This window comes from Emys orbicularis, chromosome 4, assembly GCF_028017835.1.
Source record: "Emys orbicularis isolate rEmyOrb1 chromosome 4, rEmyOrb1.hap1, whole genome shotgun sequence".
In the NCBI taxonomy this organism is placed as follows: domain Eukaryota; kingdom Metazoa; phylum Chordata; order Testudines; family Emydidae; genus Emys; species Emys orbicularis.
The window spans coordinates 141,649,304-141,670,103 of NC_088686.1; the positions used below are offsets into that span (position 1 = coordinate 141,649,304).

Below are 20,800 nucleotides of genomic sequence, written 5' to 3' on the forward strand. Positions count from 1 at the left end.
GAATGGGTCTTTTCCATCTCTAACATCCATGGCTTCCTCTGTAGAGCCGTGCCTAGCAAATCTCTCTGCATTTGGGAAGGATTCAAGGATGAATTGCTGGAGTTTAGAAGCTGGACTAAATGAGCGCTCCCAAAGCAAGCCCTGGTTGCAATGGGAAAGGCAGGGAGTAGGGAACTTTTAGCTGGTGGTGGGCAGGGGTCGAGGTGGCAAGCAGCCGCAGAACCGAACCCGCTGGAAGGGAGCTGGTGAGGCAGCAATTTGCAGGGCACCATGGCCTTGTCCCCCCAAATCAGCAACCCCAGGATAGCTGGTGACCCTCCCCACCCCTGCCCTGGCAGTGGTGGAGATCAATGCCCCAAGTAGCGGCAACAGCATGCATCAGTTCAGTGCATTCTCAGTTCCCCCTCGAGAGCAGCTGCTCACCGTCCTGGCAAGGTCGCTGCGCACTGCCTTCCTCTTCATCAGCTGCAGCCGGATGTCAATGTCAAACTTCCTGCAGTGCTGGATGTATTCGTGGCTGCCCAGGGCGTGTTTGCTGGAAGGATGAACAAAAAAAGACAGCTGTGGTCCGAGGCCCCGCTCCAACCTGCAGCACAGGCTTCAGAAGGGAAAGGCCTGGAAATTCAAGACCTCTGCTTTGATAAGGATCTTCCGGGCCTCTAGCAGATGGATCTTAGCACTGGGGAGCAGGAGTGGCTGTGTTCTAACTCCAGCCCTGCCAATGCCTGGCTGGCTAAACCTAGGCAAGTCTCCACCCCGTGCCTCAGTTCCCTCCCCGCCTCTTTAAAACAGACGTTATTGGGATTAGTTAGTAAGTGCTAGAAAGTTATTATAGAGGCACTTGCCCTCTCAGCTCCTCACCCACTGAAAAATGGGCCCTCACTCAAGAGTGCCATGCTGAAAGGGTGAAAAGGGGAGCTTCCCCGGTTAATATAAACCATAGGGATGCAGCAGGGGAGAAGATGAACCTGGCTACCAGGGTCTCTCGGCCTCATTCTTGGTTACACGTGGGCGACCCAGGGAAGCACAGCATAAGTAAGGGCAGCCTGGAGCTTGCACTAACTTACAGTGGGGGCTAGGCAAAGCCCTACAACACAGGAAGCCCAAGTGGCGACTGTCACGTACAAACTCAGTAAAGACCAAACTCAGGTTGAACCAAACTCTGGGTCTGGCCTGGCCTGGCTGAAGGGCCTTATCTAGAAGCGACAGGAGCTGAAATACTCTGGAGGCAGCTTGCGACACAGAATCTCTCTCTCTGTCAGCTGCAGCAGAGAATCTCCCAGTGCGGCTTTCACTGGTGCCCCCCGAAAGCAGAGTGCAAGATGCCCAGGGAGGGGGAAACAGAGTTAAAACACCTGCACGCTCAAGGGCAGGATGGCCTGGAAATAGGAGGGTGTGGGAAGGAGTGTGGAGTAGGAGAGATAGGAGCACATGGGGGCAGTGCAGGTACAGGCCCAGAGGGGCTGGGGACAGCATGCTGGGAGGTGAAAGCATGGCACTGAGAGAACAGGGAACAGGGCTACAGATGGGATGGGAGCAGGAGGATGGCGTCTCAGCTCCTTTCAAAGCTTTCCGCTGAGGCTTTCAGAGCTGCCCAGGGAACACGGATGCCCAGTTCCTATTAAAATGAATGGGAACCAGAGGCTGAAATTCCCTAGGCAGCTTTGAAAATCTCAGCTTTACTGTCTAAGTTGCCTCGCACCTGACCTGGAGATTCAAATGCGGAGCAGGGCGGGAGGGGGGCTCCAACTCCTGCTGCCTGTGCACACTGGCTGCCCAAACCCTGCTTGCTCTCTGCTGCAACCCAAGCCGGGACCCAGAAACCAAGCTGGGCTGGCCCTTGCCTCAAACTCCTCTGACGGAGGGAACAATGCAGGAGTGGGGGAAGCTGCAGCAGGAAGCCCTGCCTCTCCCAGGCTGCTCCGGCAGGAATAGCTGGTTCTTATCTCAGCACAGCCTGCATCCTGACCTGCACCCCACACACAGCTGGTGCAACTGCCTAACATAACCAGGCAAGTTCAGGAGTGGGGAAGGGGTGAGACTTTGAGGTGGTGGGACTAAGTGCCCAGTGATAGCCCAAGGCCTGGAGGGGGGTTGCGACTGGGGTTGCTAGGGCAGAAGTGCCCAGACCCTGGTCCCAGTGAGAGGATTTTTAATTCAGGTTCTCTGATTTTCTCCACACCCTCAGCACTCCCAACACACCTCCTGCCTGCACTCTGCCCTACAACAATAGAGCATTGGTTGATTCCGTTTTCATCAAAAAGGTTAGCGGAAATCAGACAACAAACATGAGTGTAAATGGGGTAGGATCTGAGTCTAAAATCGGGAAAGAACAAGTTAAGAATTACTTAGACAAGTTAGATGTCTTCAAGTCAGTAGGGCCTTGTGAAACACATCCTAAAATACTTAAGGGACTAGCTGAGGAGATCTCGGAGCCATAAGAGATGATCTCTGAGAACTTGTGGCGGACAGGAGAGATCCTAGAGGACTGGAAAAGGGCAAATATACTACCTGTCTATAAAAAGGAGAATAGGGACAAGCCAGGGAATTATAGACCAGTCAGCTTAACTTTGCTGCCCAGAAAGATAATGGAGCAAATAACCAAACAATCAATTTGTAAGCACCTAAAAGATAATATGGTGATCAGTAACAGTCAATATGATTTGTCAAGAACAAATCATGTCAAACCAACCTAATATCCTTCTTCTACGAAGTAACAAGCCTTGTGGATAGGAGGGAAGCACTAGATGTGATATATCTCAGTTTTAGTAAGGCTTTTGATACTGTCTCACATGACCTTTTCATAAACAAACTAGGGAAATATAGCCTAGGTGAAACTATTGCAAGGTTCCAACTGGCTGGAAAACCACACTCAAAGAGCAGTTGTCAATGGTTCACAGGCAAGCTGGAAGGACATATCTGTGCTAGGTCTGGTTCTAGCATAAAAGATTTGGACAATGGCATAGAGAGGACACTTATAAAGTCTGTAGACTATACCAAGCTGGGAGGGGTTGCAAATGCTTTTGAGGACTGAATTAGAATTCAAAATGGTCTTGACAAACTCGAGGAATGGTCTGAAATAAACAGGATGAAAATCAACAAGGACAAATGCAAAGTACTCCACTCACGAAGGAATAATCAATTGCACAAATACAAAATGGGAAATGGCTAATGAAGAATCCTAAAGAGTACTAATAAAGAGTACTGCAGAAAAGGATGTAGGGGTGATAGTGGATCACAAACTAAATATGAGTCAACAGTGTAACGCTGTTGCAAAAAAAATGAACGTCATTCTGGGATGTATTAGCAGGAGTGTTGTAAGCAAGACACGAGAAGTAAGACACGAAAAGTAAGACAAGAGAAGCTCTACTCAACACTCATGAAGCCTCAACTGGGGTGCTGCGTCCCGTTCTGGGCACCACACTTTGGGAAAGATGTGGACAAACTGGACAAAGTCCAGAGGTGAGCAACAAAATGATTAAAACAATGAGGAATCTGGTGGTGCCACTGGACTCCTCATTGTTTTCTTAACAGAACTGTCACCCAAATCTAGATTAATCTGCAGAAATTCTAGGATATTCTGAACAGACCAAAAACTATCTATTTTCAGTCTTGCAACAGGAGGAAAACAAAAGATTGCTGATGAGCACAAGAGGTTCAGACTGAGACAGTTTACATGGCGATTGAGTTAGCGCCTTTGACAATAGACAAGTTTTTTACCCACGAAAGCGTATGCCCAAATAAATCTGTTAGTCTTTAAGGTGCCACTGGAATCCTCGCTGTTTTTGTGGATACAGACTAACACAGCTACCCCTCTGATAAAACGATTAAAGGTGTAGGAAACATGACCTAGGAGGAAAGACTGAAAAAATTGAATTTGATTAGTCTGGAGAAGAGAAGATTGAGGGGGGGGGACATGCTAACAGTCTTCAAGTATGTAAAAGGTTGTTATAAAGAGGAGGGTGATAAATTGTTCTCCTTAACCACTGAGGACTGGATAAGAAGTAATGGGCTTAAATTGCAGCAAAGGAGATTTAGGTTAGACAGTTGAAAAAACTTCCTAACAGTCAGGGTAGTTAAACACTGGAACAAATTGCCTAGGGAGGCTGTGAAATCTCTGTCATTGGAGATTTTTAAGAGCAGTCAGAGAAACACCTTCTCATGGATGGGGTAGATAATACTTAGTCTGCCTCGGTATAGGGGACTGGACACCCTGGTAACTGGTGGGTGTGTGGCTTTGTGAACAGCTTGTTAATTATCTGCAGACCCATCGGGGGAGCTAGCACATTGTTCCTGGGGTATCATAGCAAAATGGTAGCACACTGGGTACTGGTTTGTGTGTTATTATTTTAGCAACAGGTTGTTGATGATAAAAAAAATAGAAACTAGTTAGGAAGGAAGGATGATCCAGTGGTTAGGGCATGACCCTGGGACTCTATAGATGGTGGGTCAATTCCCAGCTCTGGCACTGATTCCCTGTGTGACCTTGGGCAAGTCACTTAGCCTCTTTGTGCCTCAGTTCCCCACTTATACAAAAGGCATGATAACCCTGCCCTACCTCACAGGGGCAGGACAAATACACTGAAGATTATGAGGTGCTCAGATGCTATAGTAATGGGGCTCATAAAAGAACTTTAGATTGATAGTTACTTAGTAGCGTAGGACCAGAAATAGTCACAGGCTCTGCATGTTTGCAGCAGCCTGATGACAAATCTGCCATCTAATCTAGGCATTTCTGGGGCATCCAGCATGGTAAATAGGTATGGATTTCAGCACAGCCTATATCTAGCATAGTGAAGGAGCTATTGGTTATGGGGCCTTTGGGTTCAGTATCACTGCCTCCAATTGAGCACCGGTGATTAGTGACGGGAGTGAAGTGAGTTTGCTGAGTCTCAGTCAGACTGGTGCCTCCTTCACAAAAGCCACCATTGAAAGTGACAAAGTTTGAACAGGCCGTGGAGAAGGAGTTCCCCTGTCATCTCTCCGGATCAGGGGCAAAGGACGTTGGTGAGGACGGAGCAGGGGAAGCTTATGTTATATCTGCTGGAGAAGGGACTTCAGTGGGGGGAAGGAGCCTGGCTGAAGACTGAACACTGAGGGCCTTATGTCCCTCTTGTTTACACCAGTACATCTCCACTGACTTCAGTGGACTTGCTCCTGCTTTGCACTGGGCGTGAGTGAGAGAAGAATCAAGCCCAGAGAGTCCAGAAACCGACGTGTCAGTGTAGGATGTTTTCTGATTGCTGAGCAGCCTGGTTGGCCAAAACAGCTAGGGGAGGCTTTGAGCACTCCTGGCATCTACTGCATTTTAGAGAAGGGGGGCGGGGAGATCAGAAACAATGTGGCTTTGTTCAGGGGCTTTCCTCCAAGGTCTTTCCAGGAGACCAGTGAAATGGAGCACCGCATTCTCACCCCAGCTCATTAGGGACCCTTCAGAGTGTGTGTGGGGGGGTGGGAGGTAGGAGAAGAGACAGGGAACATCTTTGCTCTATCCCCAAGACATGCTGTTCCCTGCCAAGAGGGGACACAGCCCATAGCAAAGACGAGCCGTGTCATTGCCAAATGTGTGCAAAGATTCACAGCAATGAGCAGGGCATGTCGATTAGACAGCTGAAAAAAAAAGGACTTATTTGTATTACTCTAGCCTCAACATGCCTGGGCCGAGATTAGCTCCCCATGGTGCTAGGTGCTGTACATACACATAAGATACAGTCCCTGTCTTGAAGAGTTCACAATCTAAACAGACAAAGGATAGAAGAAAGAAAATATTATAACCTTTTTTATAGATAGGGAACAGAGCACAGAGAGGGATGAAGTGATTTGACTAAGGTTACACAGTGAGTGAGTCTATGGCAGAGCCAGGATTGGAATCCTGCTCTCCTGAGTTCCAGCTCGGTGCCTTAACCACAAGACCAGCCTTCCTCCCTCCCTGAAGCAAAGCTGACATCAGACACCCTTTTGTGCCTGTGCAAACGTTTTCAACATCGCCTTTCTCTGCCACCCTCTGCAATCAGTTTGTGCTTTAGATGCAAGGATGAGAGAAAAGCTGTCTCCACTCTTTGTAACCGTACACCAGATCCTTTTAAGAAAAAAGAAAAAAAGACCAGGAGGAGCCTGCAGATGACAAGTCGGGAGCATTATTCCCTCATCTGATGTAAATTACTTTTTCAGAGGGAGGCTGCTTCTGGTTAAGGCTCATTATACACAAAGGAAGACAATTTTTCTGCTGACGCTGACAGCATCAGTAGAAAAAGCCCAGCGGCTAATGAGGAGAATTTGCAGCTCGTCTTGGTCCCTTAGCTCGGAGGCTGGAATGGTCTTGCCAGTTCTCAACTGGCAGAGTTTTCCCCTCAAGGCTAGCCAAACTCCCCCTGGAGAGAGGCATTTCCAGCAATCCACTGCAGTTGCAATGGCAATCATCCGAAGAGATTTTCTATATAGGTCATATATCTATTTGCTTTGGTAAATATGGCTCTTTAATATATATGGTTTGCACACGGCCCTCTCTAAAATACACACACACACACACAACTAATAGATATTGGGCTTATTCCTCAGCCACGCATGAGCTCGGGGCAGATGGAAAACAGGGCAAAGGCGATTCTAAGATGAAGGGCTGCTCTAAAGGGCTGGAGCAACTAGGGCCATTCTGCCAGCCGGGCAAGATTTGCTGGAGCACAAGGAGCACAGCCGCGCCCCCTGCCCAATCCTAATCACGCCCTTTATGCAGAGGGCGGGGAATGGCTGGAATGGAGCCAACCAGGAGATTCCCCTGCACAAGGAGACTTCCCAACTGCCCCTTTAGGGCCTAATTCTGTGGCCAGTCAAGTCAATAGCAAAGCTCCCAATGACTTTGTTGAAGCAGAGTCAGGTCCTTAGGGCAGCTTGTTCTGGTTTATTGTATGTAATTACCAGGAGATATTTTATTTGCCCATATGGCCATGTATGTTACATCTATATGATTTTGTGCCCAGAGAACGCCTTTCATTCTAAGGAGCTTTACAGATAGCTTATCTACAGAAAAACACTTCCTCCACCCATGAAATGCAACACCCTCTGGGGTGGAGGCAATGTCAAAAAGCAGGGAAGGGAAGTTTGTATCAGGGCAAACAGCTGCAATGACAAAAAGCACCAGGCGATCTTTAATGCCCATGTGCAGCAGTCAAGGACATCGGTAGTACTCGACTCTTCTACCTGGGAAGGATGAAAGGCTGAGCTTCCCCTGCTGGGACTAAAACCTGTGGTTTCAGGAAGTCTGCTAATGCCAGACCTGAGACTTTGCTCGCTAAGCCATTTACACACTGACTCTTCCCTCCATTACTGCAAAGAAAGCCAGCCTGTGGTTAAAGCTATGGTACAGCCTGCCAGGGCTGCAGAGGAGCAGGAAATAGCCCTGAGACTAGAAAGCTTTTATTGCTTTCCATGCTGGAAAGCAAACTGGTCTGGGCGGTTTATTCCCTTGGATCTGGTCTCCTGCACGCTCCAAGCCATCCTCTGCTGAGGACTCCATGTGGTTTAAAAGTCTGTTCACTGACAGCCCAGCCAGGATAATAGGGGGGTTTCGCTTGCCAGCTCACATTCTCCGGCATCATTACTGGGCCACAAGCTCTGAAGAGGCAAAACTAAAGCCACCTTTAAAGTCCCACCAACTGTGAGTAACTCCGTCATGGAGAGACTGACACTTAATGGTGATGAATGACAAGTGGGGTGACTTCAGTCACTGGCCAGCCATTGCTCCAGTGTCCCCCTGAGCATCCTTGTTTTGCTAGGAGCTCAGAGCACACAGGAGCAAAATGAGAGTTAGCAAAGGAAAAAGCCAAAGTAGGGGACCGCAGATGGCTCAGGGGCAAGGAGGCTTTCACAGCTCATTGTTAGAGCCTGCAGGCTGTTTGGTGGCAAAATCAAGAAGGTGGGTCTCAGTCTAGTTCCCAGAGGATACGTGTCCACATCACAAAAACTAGCCACTAGCACTAACGGGCCACCCTAAGGAGGACAGAACGGGCAATGGAGACTGAACGAAATCTTTTCCCTCCTAGACGTGGTCCCACCAGGTGAGACACATCAGCAGGGCAACATGGGAAATGCCACAGGACCCTCTGTTGCTTTTTATGGGAAATCTTGCAGTCACACTTGTCCTGTGGCTATGCAGAGGATGTCAGTCACCATGGCACCTTTCCCCACAGGATTATTTATTACCTGTGTTGCTGTAGCGTCTAGGAAACCCAGTCATGGACCAGGTCCCATTGTCCTAGATGCTGTACAAATGCAGAACAGAGACGGTCCCTGCCCCAAAGAATTTACAATCTCTTGGTTCCTTAATCGCCACTGGTTCCCCGTTTCGTTTTTCCTCAGACCCATCCCTATACTTTATTTGTCCATGTATTTTCATAGAATCATAGAATATCAGAGTTGGAAGGGACCTCAGGAGATCATCTAGTCCAACCCCCTGCTCAAAGCAGGACCAATCCCCAGACAGATTTTTGCCCCAGATCCCTAAGTGGCCCCCTCAAGGACTGAACTCACAACCCTGGGTTTGGGTATTTTGCTGGCCTCTATTTTTTGGGGGGCCCTCCAGTGCTCTCTAATGGAGACGGAGGCTTTGGGGTCGTTTCAAGGGTCCCAGGCCTTCCGCAAAGGTTAAATAGGCTCGCACCACAGCTGGGCAAACATATTCCATTAAACCCCCCCCCCCCCCCCCATGCATGGATTCTTCTTTTTTTTTTTTTTTAAGTTGCATTTTGTTTGACATTTTTCAGCTTCCCAAATGGGAGGAAGCACCAGCACATTTGGGGGTTTTCATCATAAAAGCATAAAAACATTGTCAGCAGGAAAATTTGGCAAAACCAAACCGTTTTCAAAACCCCCTTCCCTCTCCCCCTCCAAATTTCTATTTACCCTGTTCAGCCGGCCCCAGCTGGCAGCCTTTTGCCAGCCACTTAAAAATAAATACCAAAAATTAAGCTCTCAACTTGATTGCCTGACCCAGCCACTTTGCTGAGTATCATCAGGATTTTTATTAGTATTTCAAGAGCTTTTCTTGGCCGCCCTCTAATATTCTCCAAACATGAGCTCCCCAGCGCATGGGGTCAAGGGGAGTTACTTATATCCTGCAGCAGGAGGATAAGGCTCCTGCCTTTCTTGGCAGGAGAGTCCCAGTGATGTCGGGAGGCAGGAAATGGAATAATCCAGGGGGCTCCTGACTTGCGTTCAGATAAACCCAGCTATTGCACAACACCGACCCGTTCAGGAGACGCACTGCCCCGGGGAAAGTGGGAGGGGCTGGGCCCAACAGCAACCACAGGGCTTGTCATGTGAACGTGCAAAGAAGCATGAAAGGAAGGACAAACGAAAGAGGGGACAGAGGAAGATGTTTGGGGGCTCGCTCCCCTTTTCCTGCCCCTAGCACAGCAAGGATTCGACAGCTCTCCACCACCCACCGCTCCCCCGGACACCAGGGGGTGTTCTGGGTGCACCAGGGCAGGCTCGCTGAGGTCCCTACGTGCGGCCGGCCGGCCACAGCTTGTTCACTCACTTTTGCAAGAACTCTTCCAGGCCGCAGAGCTTGAGCACGAAGTCGTCCACGTCAATGCCGAGCAGCTCGTCGTACGTGTAGCACAGCGTCTGGTAGATGAGCAGGTCCACCGTGGAGGAGCCTGTGGGGGCAGGGAGGGAACAAACCCCGCAGGGCGAGAGCCTCAGGCCACGATTCTCTTGGGCTCCCCATCCCACCCGTTTCAGTGACCGAGACTCTACTCCCCACAATCTCTCTCTGCACCCGGCTGGAGGTGGAGTCACGCGAGGAAGCGCACGCTGCCTCCACAGTGTCCCATTCCTGCATGGCGAGATCCCGGGCAGCGTCTAAACCATGCGGCAAGCCACCGCCTAGGGCAGTGGTTCTCAACCTATTTACTATTGTGGATCGCATATGCAGCCCTCTGTGTGTTATGTGGGCCACATGCCACATCCACACAATATATATACTACTTGTATGGCCCTGAAGATATCACATGGGCCGCAGCTGCGTGCTGATTGGGCCACAAGCGGCCCATGGCCCATCAAAGTCAGTGGAGACACTCCTATTAACTTCAATGGGCTTTGGATCAGGCCTGTAATTTAAGGCCTATCCTGCCTTAGTCGTATCCAAGCAACCACATCCAAAAGAGGACCAGAGACCTTGGTGCACATGCAGTGATGGAGAGTGAAAACGAGATGAGACATCTGCACCTGGATCTCAACCCCACTCTGGCCTTCTCGGATGCAGCATTTGGTGCTGCTCATCACAGGGGGACACTGAGAAATTCAGAACCCAGGGTTTAGATGGGGGGGCCCCATCTCTAGCACATATCCGCCCATGGGGGCAACACAGACACTCTCTCCTCTGGGAGAGGAGCCACTTTCACCAGGATCACGTCTGTCCCATAGGAGCTGGAAGATGAATTTGCAGGAGGAGGCAGAAGACACCACCACTTGAGCTGCTAATGGCAGCCATCTTAGCCCCCTCATTGCTGTGGGGACCGGCAGAGGTGTGGGTTTCTCGCCGCACGAGGATACCGTGTTCATAGGTGGACGTGAGGGCAGCAAAGCACCATACTTACCACCCTAGCAGAGACTTACAGTCACAGGTGAAAGTGAGCGGTTCCTGCACGCTGTCGCACACCACGGTCACCTTCAGGCTGATGCCGTGGCCCAGGTGCTCAGGGCTGAGGTTGACCGTGCTCCAGACAAAGCCGGTGAGGGAATAGTCCTTGGTGCTGTAGCCGGATCTCAAGCTGCAGGCAGAAGTGGGGGGAGGGACAGAAGAGGAGTTAGAGATCCCTGCCCCATCCACAAAGGGCTTTATCCCTCACTGTGTGGTGGATTCTCCCCTTCCTCTCTCCTCCTTCCCATAGAGGCACCAGAGGACTCTCTTCTGGCCTCTTCTCCTCCCTTTACAACCTAGCTCCTAGTGATCTCATCAGCTCACATGGCCGACACCAGTGACTCCCACCATCTACCTCTCTCTCTCCAACTCGCCTCCCTCCACGCAGTCCTGCATCTCGGCCTGACTCTTTGACATCTCCTCACGGGTGTCTCATGGCCAGCCTGAGCTTGACGTGGCCCATGCCAGCTAAATCCTCCTGCTCCCCTCTTTCTCTGTCACCATCAGCACAGCCTTCCTCCAAGCGGTTCAGGCCTGGAGCTTGTGTCTTGGACTCCACCTTCTCTCTCTAGCTGAGATACCAGCCTCCATCACCTGTTTTTCATTTCTCCCATGTGCCATTGTGCATCCTTGCAAGCCACCCCTTATGCACAGAATGCCCTCTCTGAACTAATCTGCAAAGCCACCTCCCACTCCAGAACTAAGGCTGCAACGCCTAAGGGAAATTGCCGGTTGGCAATAACTAAGCAGGTGGCCAGCAGGGATCACGGATATCATGCTTAATATTGACTTGAAACCAGCTTTTAGTGCAGCTAGCCAGACAGCAGGCCTCTGTTTGCTTGCCTTGGTGCATTCAGTTTCCTTATGTCGGGAAACCATCTGCCTAAGAGAGTCCTAAATGGTCTTAGTTCCCCCTCTTGCTTTCCCCTCCTTCCCTCACCTACACGCGGCAATGTAGCCCTGAATGTTAAGAAGATATTTACCATCTCCCCACGCTGTCCCTCTATAAAGCTCTCCCAGCCCCAAAGTGTTGAACAGAGCAGAAAGGGGCATCCTTATGTTGTCCCCCCGAATGCCTCTTTTATAGCTTTCAAACACCAACCGGGCGCCACCCCCACCCCCCTCTCCTGTGCCGCTTTGCACGGAATTGTGCCAAATATTCCAATCACTGCCCAGCAAAAATGGGCTTGTCGTCTCATCACTCGCACCCCAGGAATGACCCTTCCCCGGCGCCACTGCTTAGCCACCACGCAGCACAAACAGCGGAGACAACAAAAGGCATGTCTTCCTTCTCCCAAGATTAATTAAGCCACAGTAATTAAATCCCCAGGGCATTTCAGCCACCAGTGCACTGACAGACCTCCGAGTTATGGCCTGTGCTGCAGGGCAGTTAACTAAGGGGAGACCCCAGAAAGATGGCTTGAACGCGTCTCAATCCCTCCCAGGTACTTACACATCTAGCATGTGGCAGAAAGCAGCCACCTCTTCGTCCCTCTCCTCGGAGACCTCAAACAGCTCATAGCCATTAGCTAAGGAGTGCGGTCGGGAGGCAACCTAACACGGAAAGAGAGCAAGAGATGCAGGGATAGTAGCAAGAAAGCTCATGCAAACAGCAGCCAATGGAGTGGAAGGGCCCCAATTTCCCACTCCGCTGAGCTCATTTCCAAGTCACCATGGGATGCTTCTTACTCCCTTCCCCCCCCATAACACGCATAGGCTATGTCTTCACTGCAGTCTACCCTCGAGTTGGGCGACCAGGGCCGCCCAGAGTGGGGGGGCAAGTGGGGCAATTTGCCCCAGGCCCCGGGTCCCACAGGGGCCCCCACGAGAATATAGTATTCTATGGTATTGCAACTTTTTTTTATGGAAGAGGCCCCCGAAATTGCTTTGCCCCAGGCCCCCTGAATCCTCTGGGCGGCCCTGTGGGCGACCAAGACGTGGTTCCTCTCTCTTTCACTGGATCCAGTTGCGAGAGACGCAAATATTTCTGGGTGCGCATCCCAGGGTTCATAGCACCACTGCTCACTTGGACGCTCTGGGCTTGCTTTCGCTGAGCATTGTGGGACAACTTGGCTGGCCCCATGAGGCCGGATTGTGGGCAAAAGTGGTAGAGGCCTGGGAAATTCATCTGCCAGCCAGACACAAGCTGGTGTGGTGTTACCGCAACTGTTGTCGGAAACTGTTCCTCTCTGAGCATCGCTATTACAAACGGCAGAGAGGGGCTAACACATTTAATGGAAATTCTCCTTTGACTAGGGAGCAAGGTAAGATGCAGCATGCGGAGAAGGGGTACAGTAATCAGAGCGGGTTGAAATGTTTTCATTGTATAATTTTTTTTAAAATGGCTTTCCAACCAAAATTAAAGTTTCTACAGGAAATTTTCATTTGCATTGAAATTCTGGATATTTTACCAGTAAAAAAGTATTCCCCCACCCCCTCCCTTTTTCCCCTAGTAACCCCCGATTTTCCAGTGGAAACAAAAGTGACCAGAGGAGGAGGGGAACTGAAACACTGAAAATAAAAATACGTTTCAGTTTTTGTTTTGCTGAAAAACAGACAAAAATTCAGCAACATTTTTTGAATAAAATGAACACTTAATTTTATTTACAATTTTTGTGGAAAATGTTGCATTTTCTGACCAGCTCTAACAGTGATGAACTGCAGAACTCATTGCTTCTGAATATAGCTGAAGGCAAAGAACTAAAATAGTTTAAAAAGAAAGGATTTGAGTTTTATGGTTGAGTTTCAACTCTCATGCTTCAGGATATAAACCAGCCACTAACAGATGGGGTCAGGAAGAAACTTCTCCTAAGGACAGGTGGTTCCATAAATGTCTATTATGGGGTTTCATGCGCCCTCTTCTAAAGCAGCTGCTGCTGGCCACTGGCACAGATGAGATTAGGGTTACCAACTTTCTACTCGCATAAAACTAAACACCCTTGCCCCGCCCCCTTCCCCGCCCCTCCTCCGAGGCTCACTCCATCCCCCCTCCCACTGTCGCTTGCTCTCCCCACCCTCACTTACTTGCTCATTGTCACTGGGTTGGCTCAGAGGGCTGGGGTGCGGGATGGAGTGAGGGCTCCGGCTGGGGGGGCAGGCTCTGGAGTGAGGCCGGGAATGAGGGGTTTGGGGTGCAGGAGGGGGCTCTGGGCTGGGACTGAGGGGTTTGGAGTGCAGGAGGGGGATCAGGGCTGGGGCAGCAGGCTGGGGCATGGGAGGGGGTGAGGGGTGCAGGCTCCAGGCGGCGCTTACCTCAGGCAGCTCCCGGAAGCAGCGGCATGTTTCCCCTCCAGCTCCTACACAGAGGTGTAGCCAGGTGGCTCTGCGTGCTGCCCCATCCACAAGTGTCACCCCGCAGCTCCCATTGGCTGCGGTTCCCAGCCAATGGGAGGTCCAGAGCCAGTGCTTGGGGTGGGGGCAGCGTGCAGAGCCCCCGGCTGCCCCTATGCCTAGGAGCCAGAGGGGGGACATGCCGCTGCTTCCAGGAGCCACGTAGACCCACGGCAGTCAGGGAGCCTGCCTTAGCCTCGCCGTGCTGCCGACTGGACTTTTAACGGCCTGGTCAGCAGTGCTGACCAGAGCCACCAGGGTCCCTTTTTGACCAGGCGTTCCAGTCGAAAACCAGACACCTGGCAACCCTAGATAAAATATCAAGCTAAGTAGTCCATTGATCTGATCTGGCCATTCTGCCTCTCTGCCATATGAAGTGTTGGTGTCACTCTTACCACCAGTCTGAGTGATGGCACATGGATGACATGCACAGGATGTATGCACTTCCTTTTCCTTTGGTGATGCCCAAAGGCTGGGCGAATGAGGGACAGCATAGCTACTCTGCTGAGACAGGGTTTATACTTCTGAGGTTAACAGAAGGGGATATGAAACGTGCTCACATACACGTATATTCTAGGGGCAAAGTGGAGCAAGAAATGGAGTCAGGACTCTTGGATTCTATCCCTGACACTAATTTGGGTCCAGCATTTAGGGTGGATTTTCAAATGTGCCTGTTAGTCTTGGGTGCCCAGCTGGAGACACAATGGCCTGAATTGAAGAGGTGTTAAGCACCCGCTGCTCCCACTGGCTACATGCAGGTGCCCATCACCTCTGATAATCAGGCCCAAGTTCTCTCATGTCGGGCATCCAAAAACTGAGGGCACTTGAAAATGTAGGCTCCTAGGCCTTGGCCAAGCTCACACAGTGAGTCAGTGGCCGAGCTGAGCAGGGAACCCAGGAGCTCAGGGGAATGCCAGTCTTTCAGTTTTGCTACAAGACTATGCTCCCACCAGCAGGCTTTGGAGATGCTCAGCTGGAGGATGCTAGAGAAATACAGGATGTTATTACTACTGAACACACAGGGCATCTCCTACATGGAGTGTAATGCACATTATGTAGCTAACACACAAGAGGCTAAATCCTCAGACCTCATAAACGCCCCTGTGTGTTACTGGATCAGCACAGAGGGGATTAAAAGCTGCCTTTCCTTAGGGGAATCTTCAGCTGGCATAGGACCAGCACCCCAGTACTCCTGGCCAGCGGATGGAGATGCTCTCTTCTCGCATAAGTTAGAACAGTTCTCAGGCTACCCTCACTTGTGCTGCGGGGCAGTTTAGTCTCCAGCAGCACAACAGCCTGGGAAAGGGCAAGTTGGCTGGCACAAAGCCACCTATTTCCCCCCAAGTGCCATAGAGCCTGGGGCTTGGCTTCACACTTCAGGTATAAGCCTATGAAGTAAGCAATTCGTCCCACCCTGTGCACCAGTACAGTGAATGCTACAAGTGGCTACACAATTATTTTCACGGTCGTGTTAATACAAAGACAGAGAAGGGGAAGAGAATCAGAGTCACAGCAACTAGAGATGGAAAAGCTCTGGCAGGTCCCATCTGACCAATGCAGAACAGTTCCTCATGGAGCATTTTCAGCACAACGGCTAGGCATAGATTCATGAGTACAAGGCCAGAAGGGACCACTGTGATCATCTAGTCTGCCCTCCTGTATAACACAGGACAGAGAACTGCCCCATAATCATTCCTTTGAACCAGAGCAGATCTTTTCGTCTACTTGTAAAAGAGCCAAGCAAAGAGGCTTCCACTAGTGGTGACTATTCCACAGTCCCATATTAGTATTTGTACTACTGTAAAGCCTAGCAGCCCCAAATAAGATCAGAGCCCCTTTACGCTAGGCGCTGTACATACGCATAGTAAGAGACAGTCCCTACTTTCAAGAGCTTGTCATCTAAACAGACAAGATGGGGAATGAGGCAAAGTGACTTGCCCAGGGCGATGCAGCAAGGCAGAGGCAGGAATAGATCACAAATAGCCCCGTGCCCTCCCATCTGGACTACGTGGCCTCTCCATAGACATAAAGCACATCCAAACATCAAAAGCTAACGAAGAAAATTCCTGGTGCTTCGACCCATGAAACAAGAGGAACATCCCCCAAAGGGGTTTCCGTTCCAGCAGGGGCCCCCATTCCCCTACCACCTGTTTAAAATCTCTCTCCCCCTCCCTCCTGAATGCCAGCTGGGCAGGCAGCAGCCTGCCGAGTGCCACGCTCAGTCTCGCGCCATGCGTGCGTGTGCGCGCCCGGGTCTCAGAGCCTCGCTCGCTCTTTCTGAGCAGACAATGGGTCCACTGTCAGAGCAATTACCCCACCGAATAGCGAAAGGGAGGGAGAGAAAGGGAGAGAACACAACCGCCGCTAAAGACTATTTTAATGCTCTTTCATGATTAGTTTCTGGCTCTGATTAAACAGAGGGTGACTTACATAACCCCCACCAGCGGCCCCCAGCTGCATCTTTCACTGACCGAGGAGAGGGGGGTCCTGCAGGACTTAACAGGGAAGGTGACTTCACTTGTATTTATATCCCTCCGGTCCTGGAGGCATGGTCCTCTGCATCACATCCGAGAAGGATCCTCACTGCCCCCACACACACATTCCCTGATTAGCTGCTGATACCATGTGCTGGGGTGTGGAGGGGATATCCCCAGCCACAGACTTGAATGTGATGCAGCCCCCTTTCCAGCAGGAATCCTGCTAGGACAGCACCAGGAAGGGCCCGGGAATATATATATTTTAAACGGGATGGCAGGGGAAGAAAGCAAGGTTGGATCCAAAGGATATTTTGGTACCCTCCTCCGCCCCAGCAGGAAAGCAGTCACACTGCTGCTTACAAGGAGACTCCAGTCTCTTTCCTGAGGATCTTGTGACATTTCACAAGCTGTTAGCCTCGCTACCAGGAAGAGCAGATAGAACCATCAGGGCTGGAGACACAGATCCTGCCTGGCTGGGGAAGGCTTTTGCTGGACACTACTTTTAGCTTGGACTTTCCCCCTGGACCTTATAAATAGCACAAACAGTTGTAATCTCCAGGGCTGTAGTTCAAGGAAGCACATGGATGCCTGTGTCACAACAGGCCACCGACCAGCAGCAATGTATGGGCAGTGCCAAAGGGCCCCGGTGAGAAGCTTTGTTTGTTGGGAGAGCAAACCAAATCAATCGGGATGGATTCCCGAACGCTCCTGGGCAGATTGTAAAAGGCATCGTAGGTCTGAGTGCTAGAGACCTGCAGCTGAGTCTTAAAATCAAGGTCCTGAATGCTGGTGGTCAATGGCCCGTCAAGGCCCCATGGCAATTTTGCAGCAATAAGGATCCCGGCATTCTGTGACGAAAGCTTACCACTTCTGGGCATGGTGTACCTGGGGGGGGGGGGGGGGGGGGGAGGGGAGGAGGAAGAGCAGGTGCAAAGGGCTCTCAGAACTCATGAGTGTCCCCTAGACACTCCCCCTGGGTGATGGCAGATGGGAGGGGAGGGAATCATGAGACCATCTCTTGGTTTAGCTACAGCTCACACTAGGGAAGAGTTTGAGAATCCTTGCCTAGCCCCACAAATTCACTTGGTGGCTGTGGCCACACCCAGAACTGCCCGGTAAGGCCCAGATGTTGCCTGAGCTGAAAGGAGAGAGGGAATCGGTGCTTGGAAAGAGGGGAATGCGCACGAGGTCTCTAGCATCCGGGCGGATCCTTGCATAGCAATATCACAACCAGCTGCTGACTGGGCTGTCACGGGATTTGCATTTCTTCTCCCCTGCTGCCTCAAGAGGCTGATTTCCTCACTCTGATCTACCCTCCGGAAGGGTTAAGGCCACAGCCTCATGATCCAACACCTCTTGGGCAATGTGTTTTCAGGAAAGGGATCTTACTGACGCCCCCAGGGAAAGGGGCCAGAGCCAGTGCACAGACATCCTTAATAAAGATGCGTAAACAACACATTGGACAACACAGAATGACACAGGGAGCCAGAGTCAAGCTGGTTTCTCTACAGTAGTCAGGGGACAAAGGGCGGGGAGAGAGGGACACACACAGATTATTTGCATGCAGAGAGAAACCTGAGGAGGTCAGGCTGTCTCCGTGCAAGGCCACACCCCAGCTCCTCTGGTATGCATCACTTCCCTGGCTCTTGCTGCCTCGCAGTCATTACATCTGCTCCCTGGCCATCTAGTCTAGTAGACCATCCTCCAGCCGCAGGCCTGGCCTCAGCTGTGCGTAGTGCTAGTTCACAGACACGCCATGAGCCCTGCCCTGCTGAGCCAGCACCCGCTTCCCCCACTGACCCCTGCAAATGGAACCCTATCAAATCCTTCGGGCCTTGGACTCCTCTCCACCTCCTGCCCTGCCCCCTTGTCCCTACAGTATGGGGGTCTACTCGCCAGATCTCCCTTCTGTTGTGCTCTCCAGTTCTTCCAGCAAGGCCTCCCTCGCACACCTGAACATGGCCCAGCCCCCATCTATGGTGGTGGTGGAAGGGGTGAGGGCTCTCTACGGATATGTCTACACTGGGCACTAAGCCCAGGCTCTGACTTGGGTTTGAGACCAAGCCCGCCTTCCGCCCACACACAAATGAGTCTGACTAACATCAGCAAGCACTCATTTTGCATTGTGGATGCAGGTCAATTCACAGACCCGAGTCAGAAGTGGTGCATATGGATGTGTTTGCGCGGCTGAGACGCGGGTCCAGCAATTGTCAACCCAGGTTTACAGTGCAGTGTGGACTCTCAAACATGCTTGGAAACACCAAGTCCACAAGCATGGGTCCCTCAGACACAGGTTTACAATGCAGTGAAGACAACCCTGTAAGGCCGCTAATGGAGGTAAACCCACTCCCAATTGAATCCTAGAGGTCAAGCTTAGAAAGGGCAGTTGTGAATGGGTAGGAGCAGCCTAGGATTGGGTTGGGGTTCACACCTGCTTCTCTCAGCCCAGCCTCTAAGGAGAAAGCCAAAAGCCTCTTACCGGATCCACTGAGATCCTGCGGTTCTTGTTGGGCGCCACGTTCTTCCGGTTGCCAAACTTAGAGACGTAGGTCCTGGGAGGGACTTGGGGTGGCATGGTCTTGCTCCGAGCCACTGGCTTTCCAGTGGTCTCCTTCTCAAAGATGTTCCTGCCTTCCTTCCAGCCCCAGGTAGCCTCTCTCAGCAGATCCGTGTCATAGGTGGACTTCAGGTTGAGGCGGGTGATGGCGTCATTGATGCCGTCATAGTCCATGGCGCCGTAGGGGTCTTCCTCCGAAATCCTGCGGGCCAGCAGCTTTCCATCGGACAGCTCGTGGGCAGAGGAGAACATGTTGATGTCTCTGGGCTGGGGCCCTTTGTAGGACAGTGAGGAGCTTTTGAGGGAAGAGTGATTCACCTCAGAGGAGTTCCAGATGGAGAGGCGAGGGGGTAGCGGGGGAGGAGAGAGCTTCTTGGGGGAGCCATCTTGGCCCGAGGTCCCGTTGAGTGGCTCGCTGAGGAAGTCTTCCCCCGAGCCATCAAAGATGTACAGGTAGTCACTGGCGAGAGGGCCCTTCAGCCAAGGCTGGTTCTCCAGCTCAGGTGGCGGGACAGATGAGGTAGAGTTGTTGGTGCCAGGAGCTCTCGAGCTCCCTTGAACCGAGAGGGAGTTGTAGTTGAGGGTGGGGTCCGAGCCAGAGAGACCTCGCATTAATTTGATGCTGTGGCAGTCGTTCCTGACAGCAGGTTTGTTGTAATCCAGAGCCGGGTCATCCCAGGAAATGAGGGAGCGGTCATGGTTTTGCTTGGCCTGACTCTCCTCCTTGTCCTGCCTCAGGCGGGACAGAGCGTCATACTCCATCTGCAGGGCTTCAGCCAGAGCCAGCTCCTTCGGGCTGATCCCCACTGACTCCAAAGACTTCCAGTGCTCTCCATTGCCTCTGGTCGCAGACATCTCTCAGGGGAACGAGTGCCAGGGACCTGCTGCTACTTCCTGCTGGGCTCAGGGGTTAGGAGCAAAGACATACTGCACCACCAGTGACCTGCAGGAGAGAGCGACAAAGATAGGGTCAGCGTACCAGCACACAGGCTACTGCTTCACCGAAGGCTTAGCTAGAATAAGGATGTTGGTTTTATATAGAGCCTGACTTTCGTAAGTATTGAGCACCCACAACTCTGATCAGAGACAATGGGACAGCCAGGTACCCAGCACTTCTGGAAATCAAGCCCCTGTAGTCTTGGAACCTATAGTGTTCTCCTGCCCTGTGGCAGTAAGGGAATTAAGCAGAATCTCAGGGTTACTCCATGGCACTCACTTCCCCTTGCCTCCCAAAGTGCTGTCCAAATGAACTGATCCCACAAACCGGAGCGGTGATTTTAGATGGGAGGGATTGCTGAGTGGAGGAGAGGCCTAATGCATTCTAACCCTCGAACACTGTGGGTTCAAAACTTTGACTCAGACAGAAGTATTATTGGTTATCCACTGCAAATGGATTTCCATCTCCGCTGCAAGCTCCCTGGGGCAGGATCGGTCCATCACTCTGCACACTGCCCAGCACGAGGTGGCCCTGATCTCAGGCTGTGTGTTATTACACTGGGATAGTTCTCTCGATGCAAAATCCTAGGGTGCGGACAAGGCACAGGTAGCTTTTACCTCACCGAAGGTAACTGAGGCCAACTCCAGATGGAGGGTATGGGGTGACCTCAACTAGCTACATCAAGGTAAAAACTACCAGAGCCCTGGTCTCCATTACCTTGATGTAAAAACACACCTTTTGTGCAGTGAAGACTTGGCCCCCATGCACTCACTCCATACAAATAATGATGAAATGGCTGAGTAGAAGGCTACCCGAGCATCTTAGATAATCATGGATCTCCCACAGTTACAGAAACCCAC

General features: G+C 51.3%; 1 protein-coding gene across 2 annotated transcripts in view; it reads right to left on the reverse strand.

The window, feature by feature from the left end:
- Positions 1-19,858, reverse strand: part of PIK3C2B (phosphatidylinositol-4-phosphate 3-kinase catalytic subunit type 2 beta) — a 52,149-nt gene extending 32,291 nt beyond the window's left edge. For both annotated transcript variants that reach the window (XM_065402983.1, XM_065402982.1), the window contains exons 1-5: positions 18,926-19,858; positions 12,093-12,193; positions 10,615-10,769; positions 9,533-9,653; positions 424-535 (exon numbers count right to left, since the gene is read on the reverse strand). In XM_065402983.1, the coding sequence (XP_065259055.1) occupies positions 424-535; positions 9,533-9,653; positions 10,615-10,769; positions 12,093-12,193; positions 18,926-19,858 (1,422 nt within the window). The remainder of the gene's footprint in view (positions 1-423; positions 536-9,532; positions 9,654-10,614; positions 10,770-12,092; positions 12,194-18,925) is intronic.
- Positions 19,859-20,800: the final 942 nt, after the last annotated feature.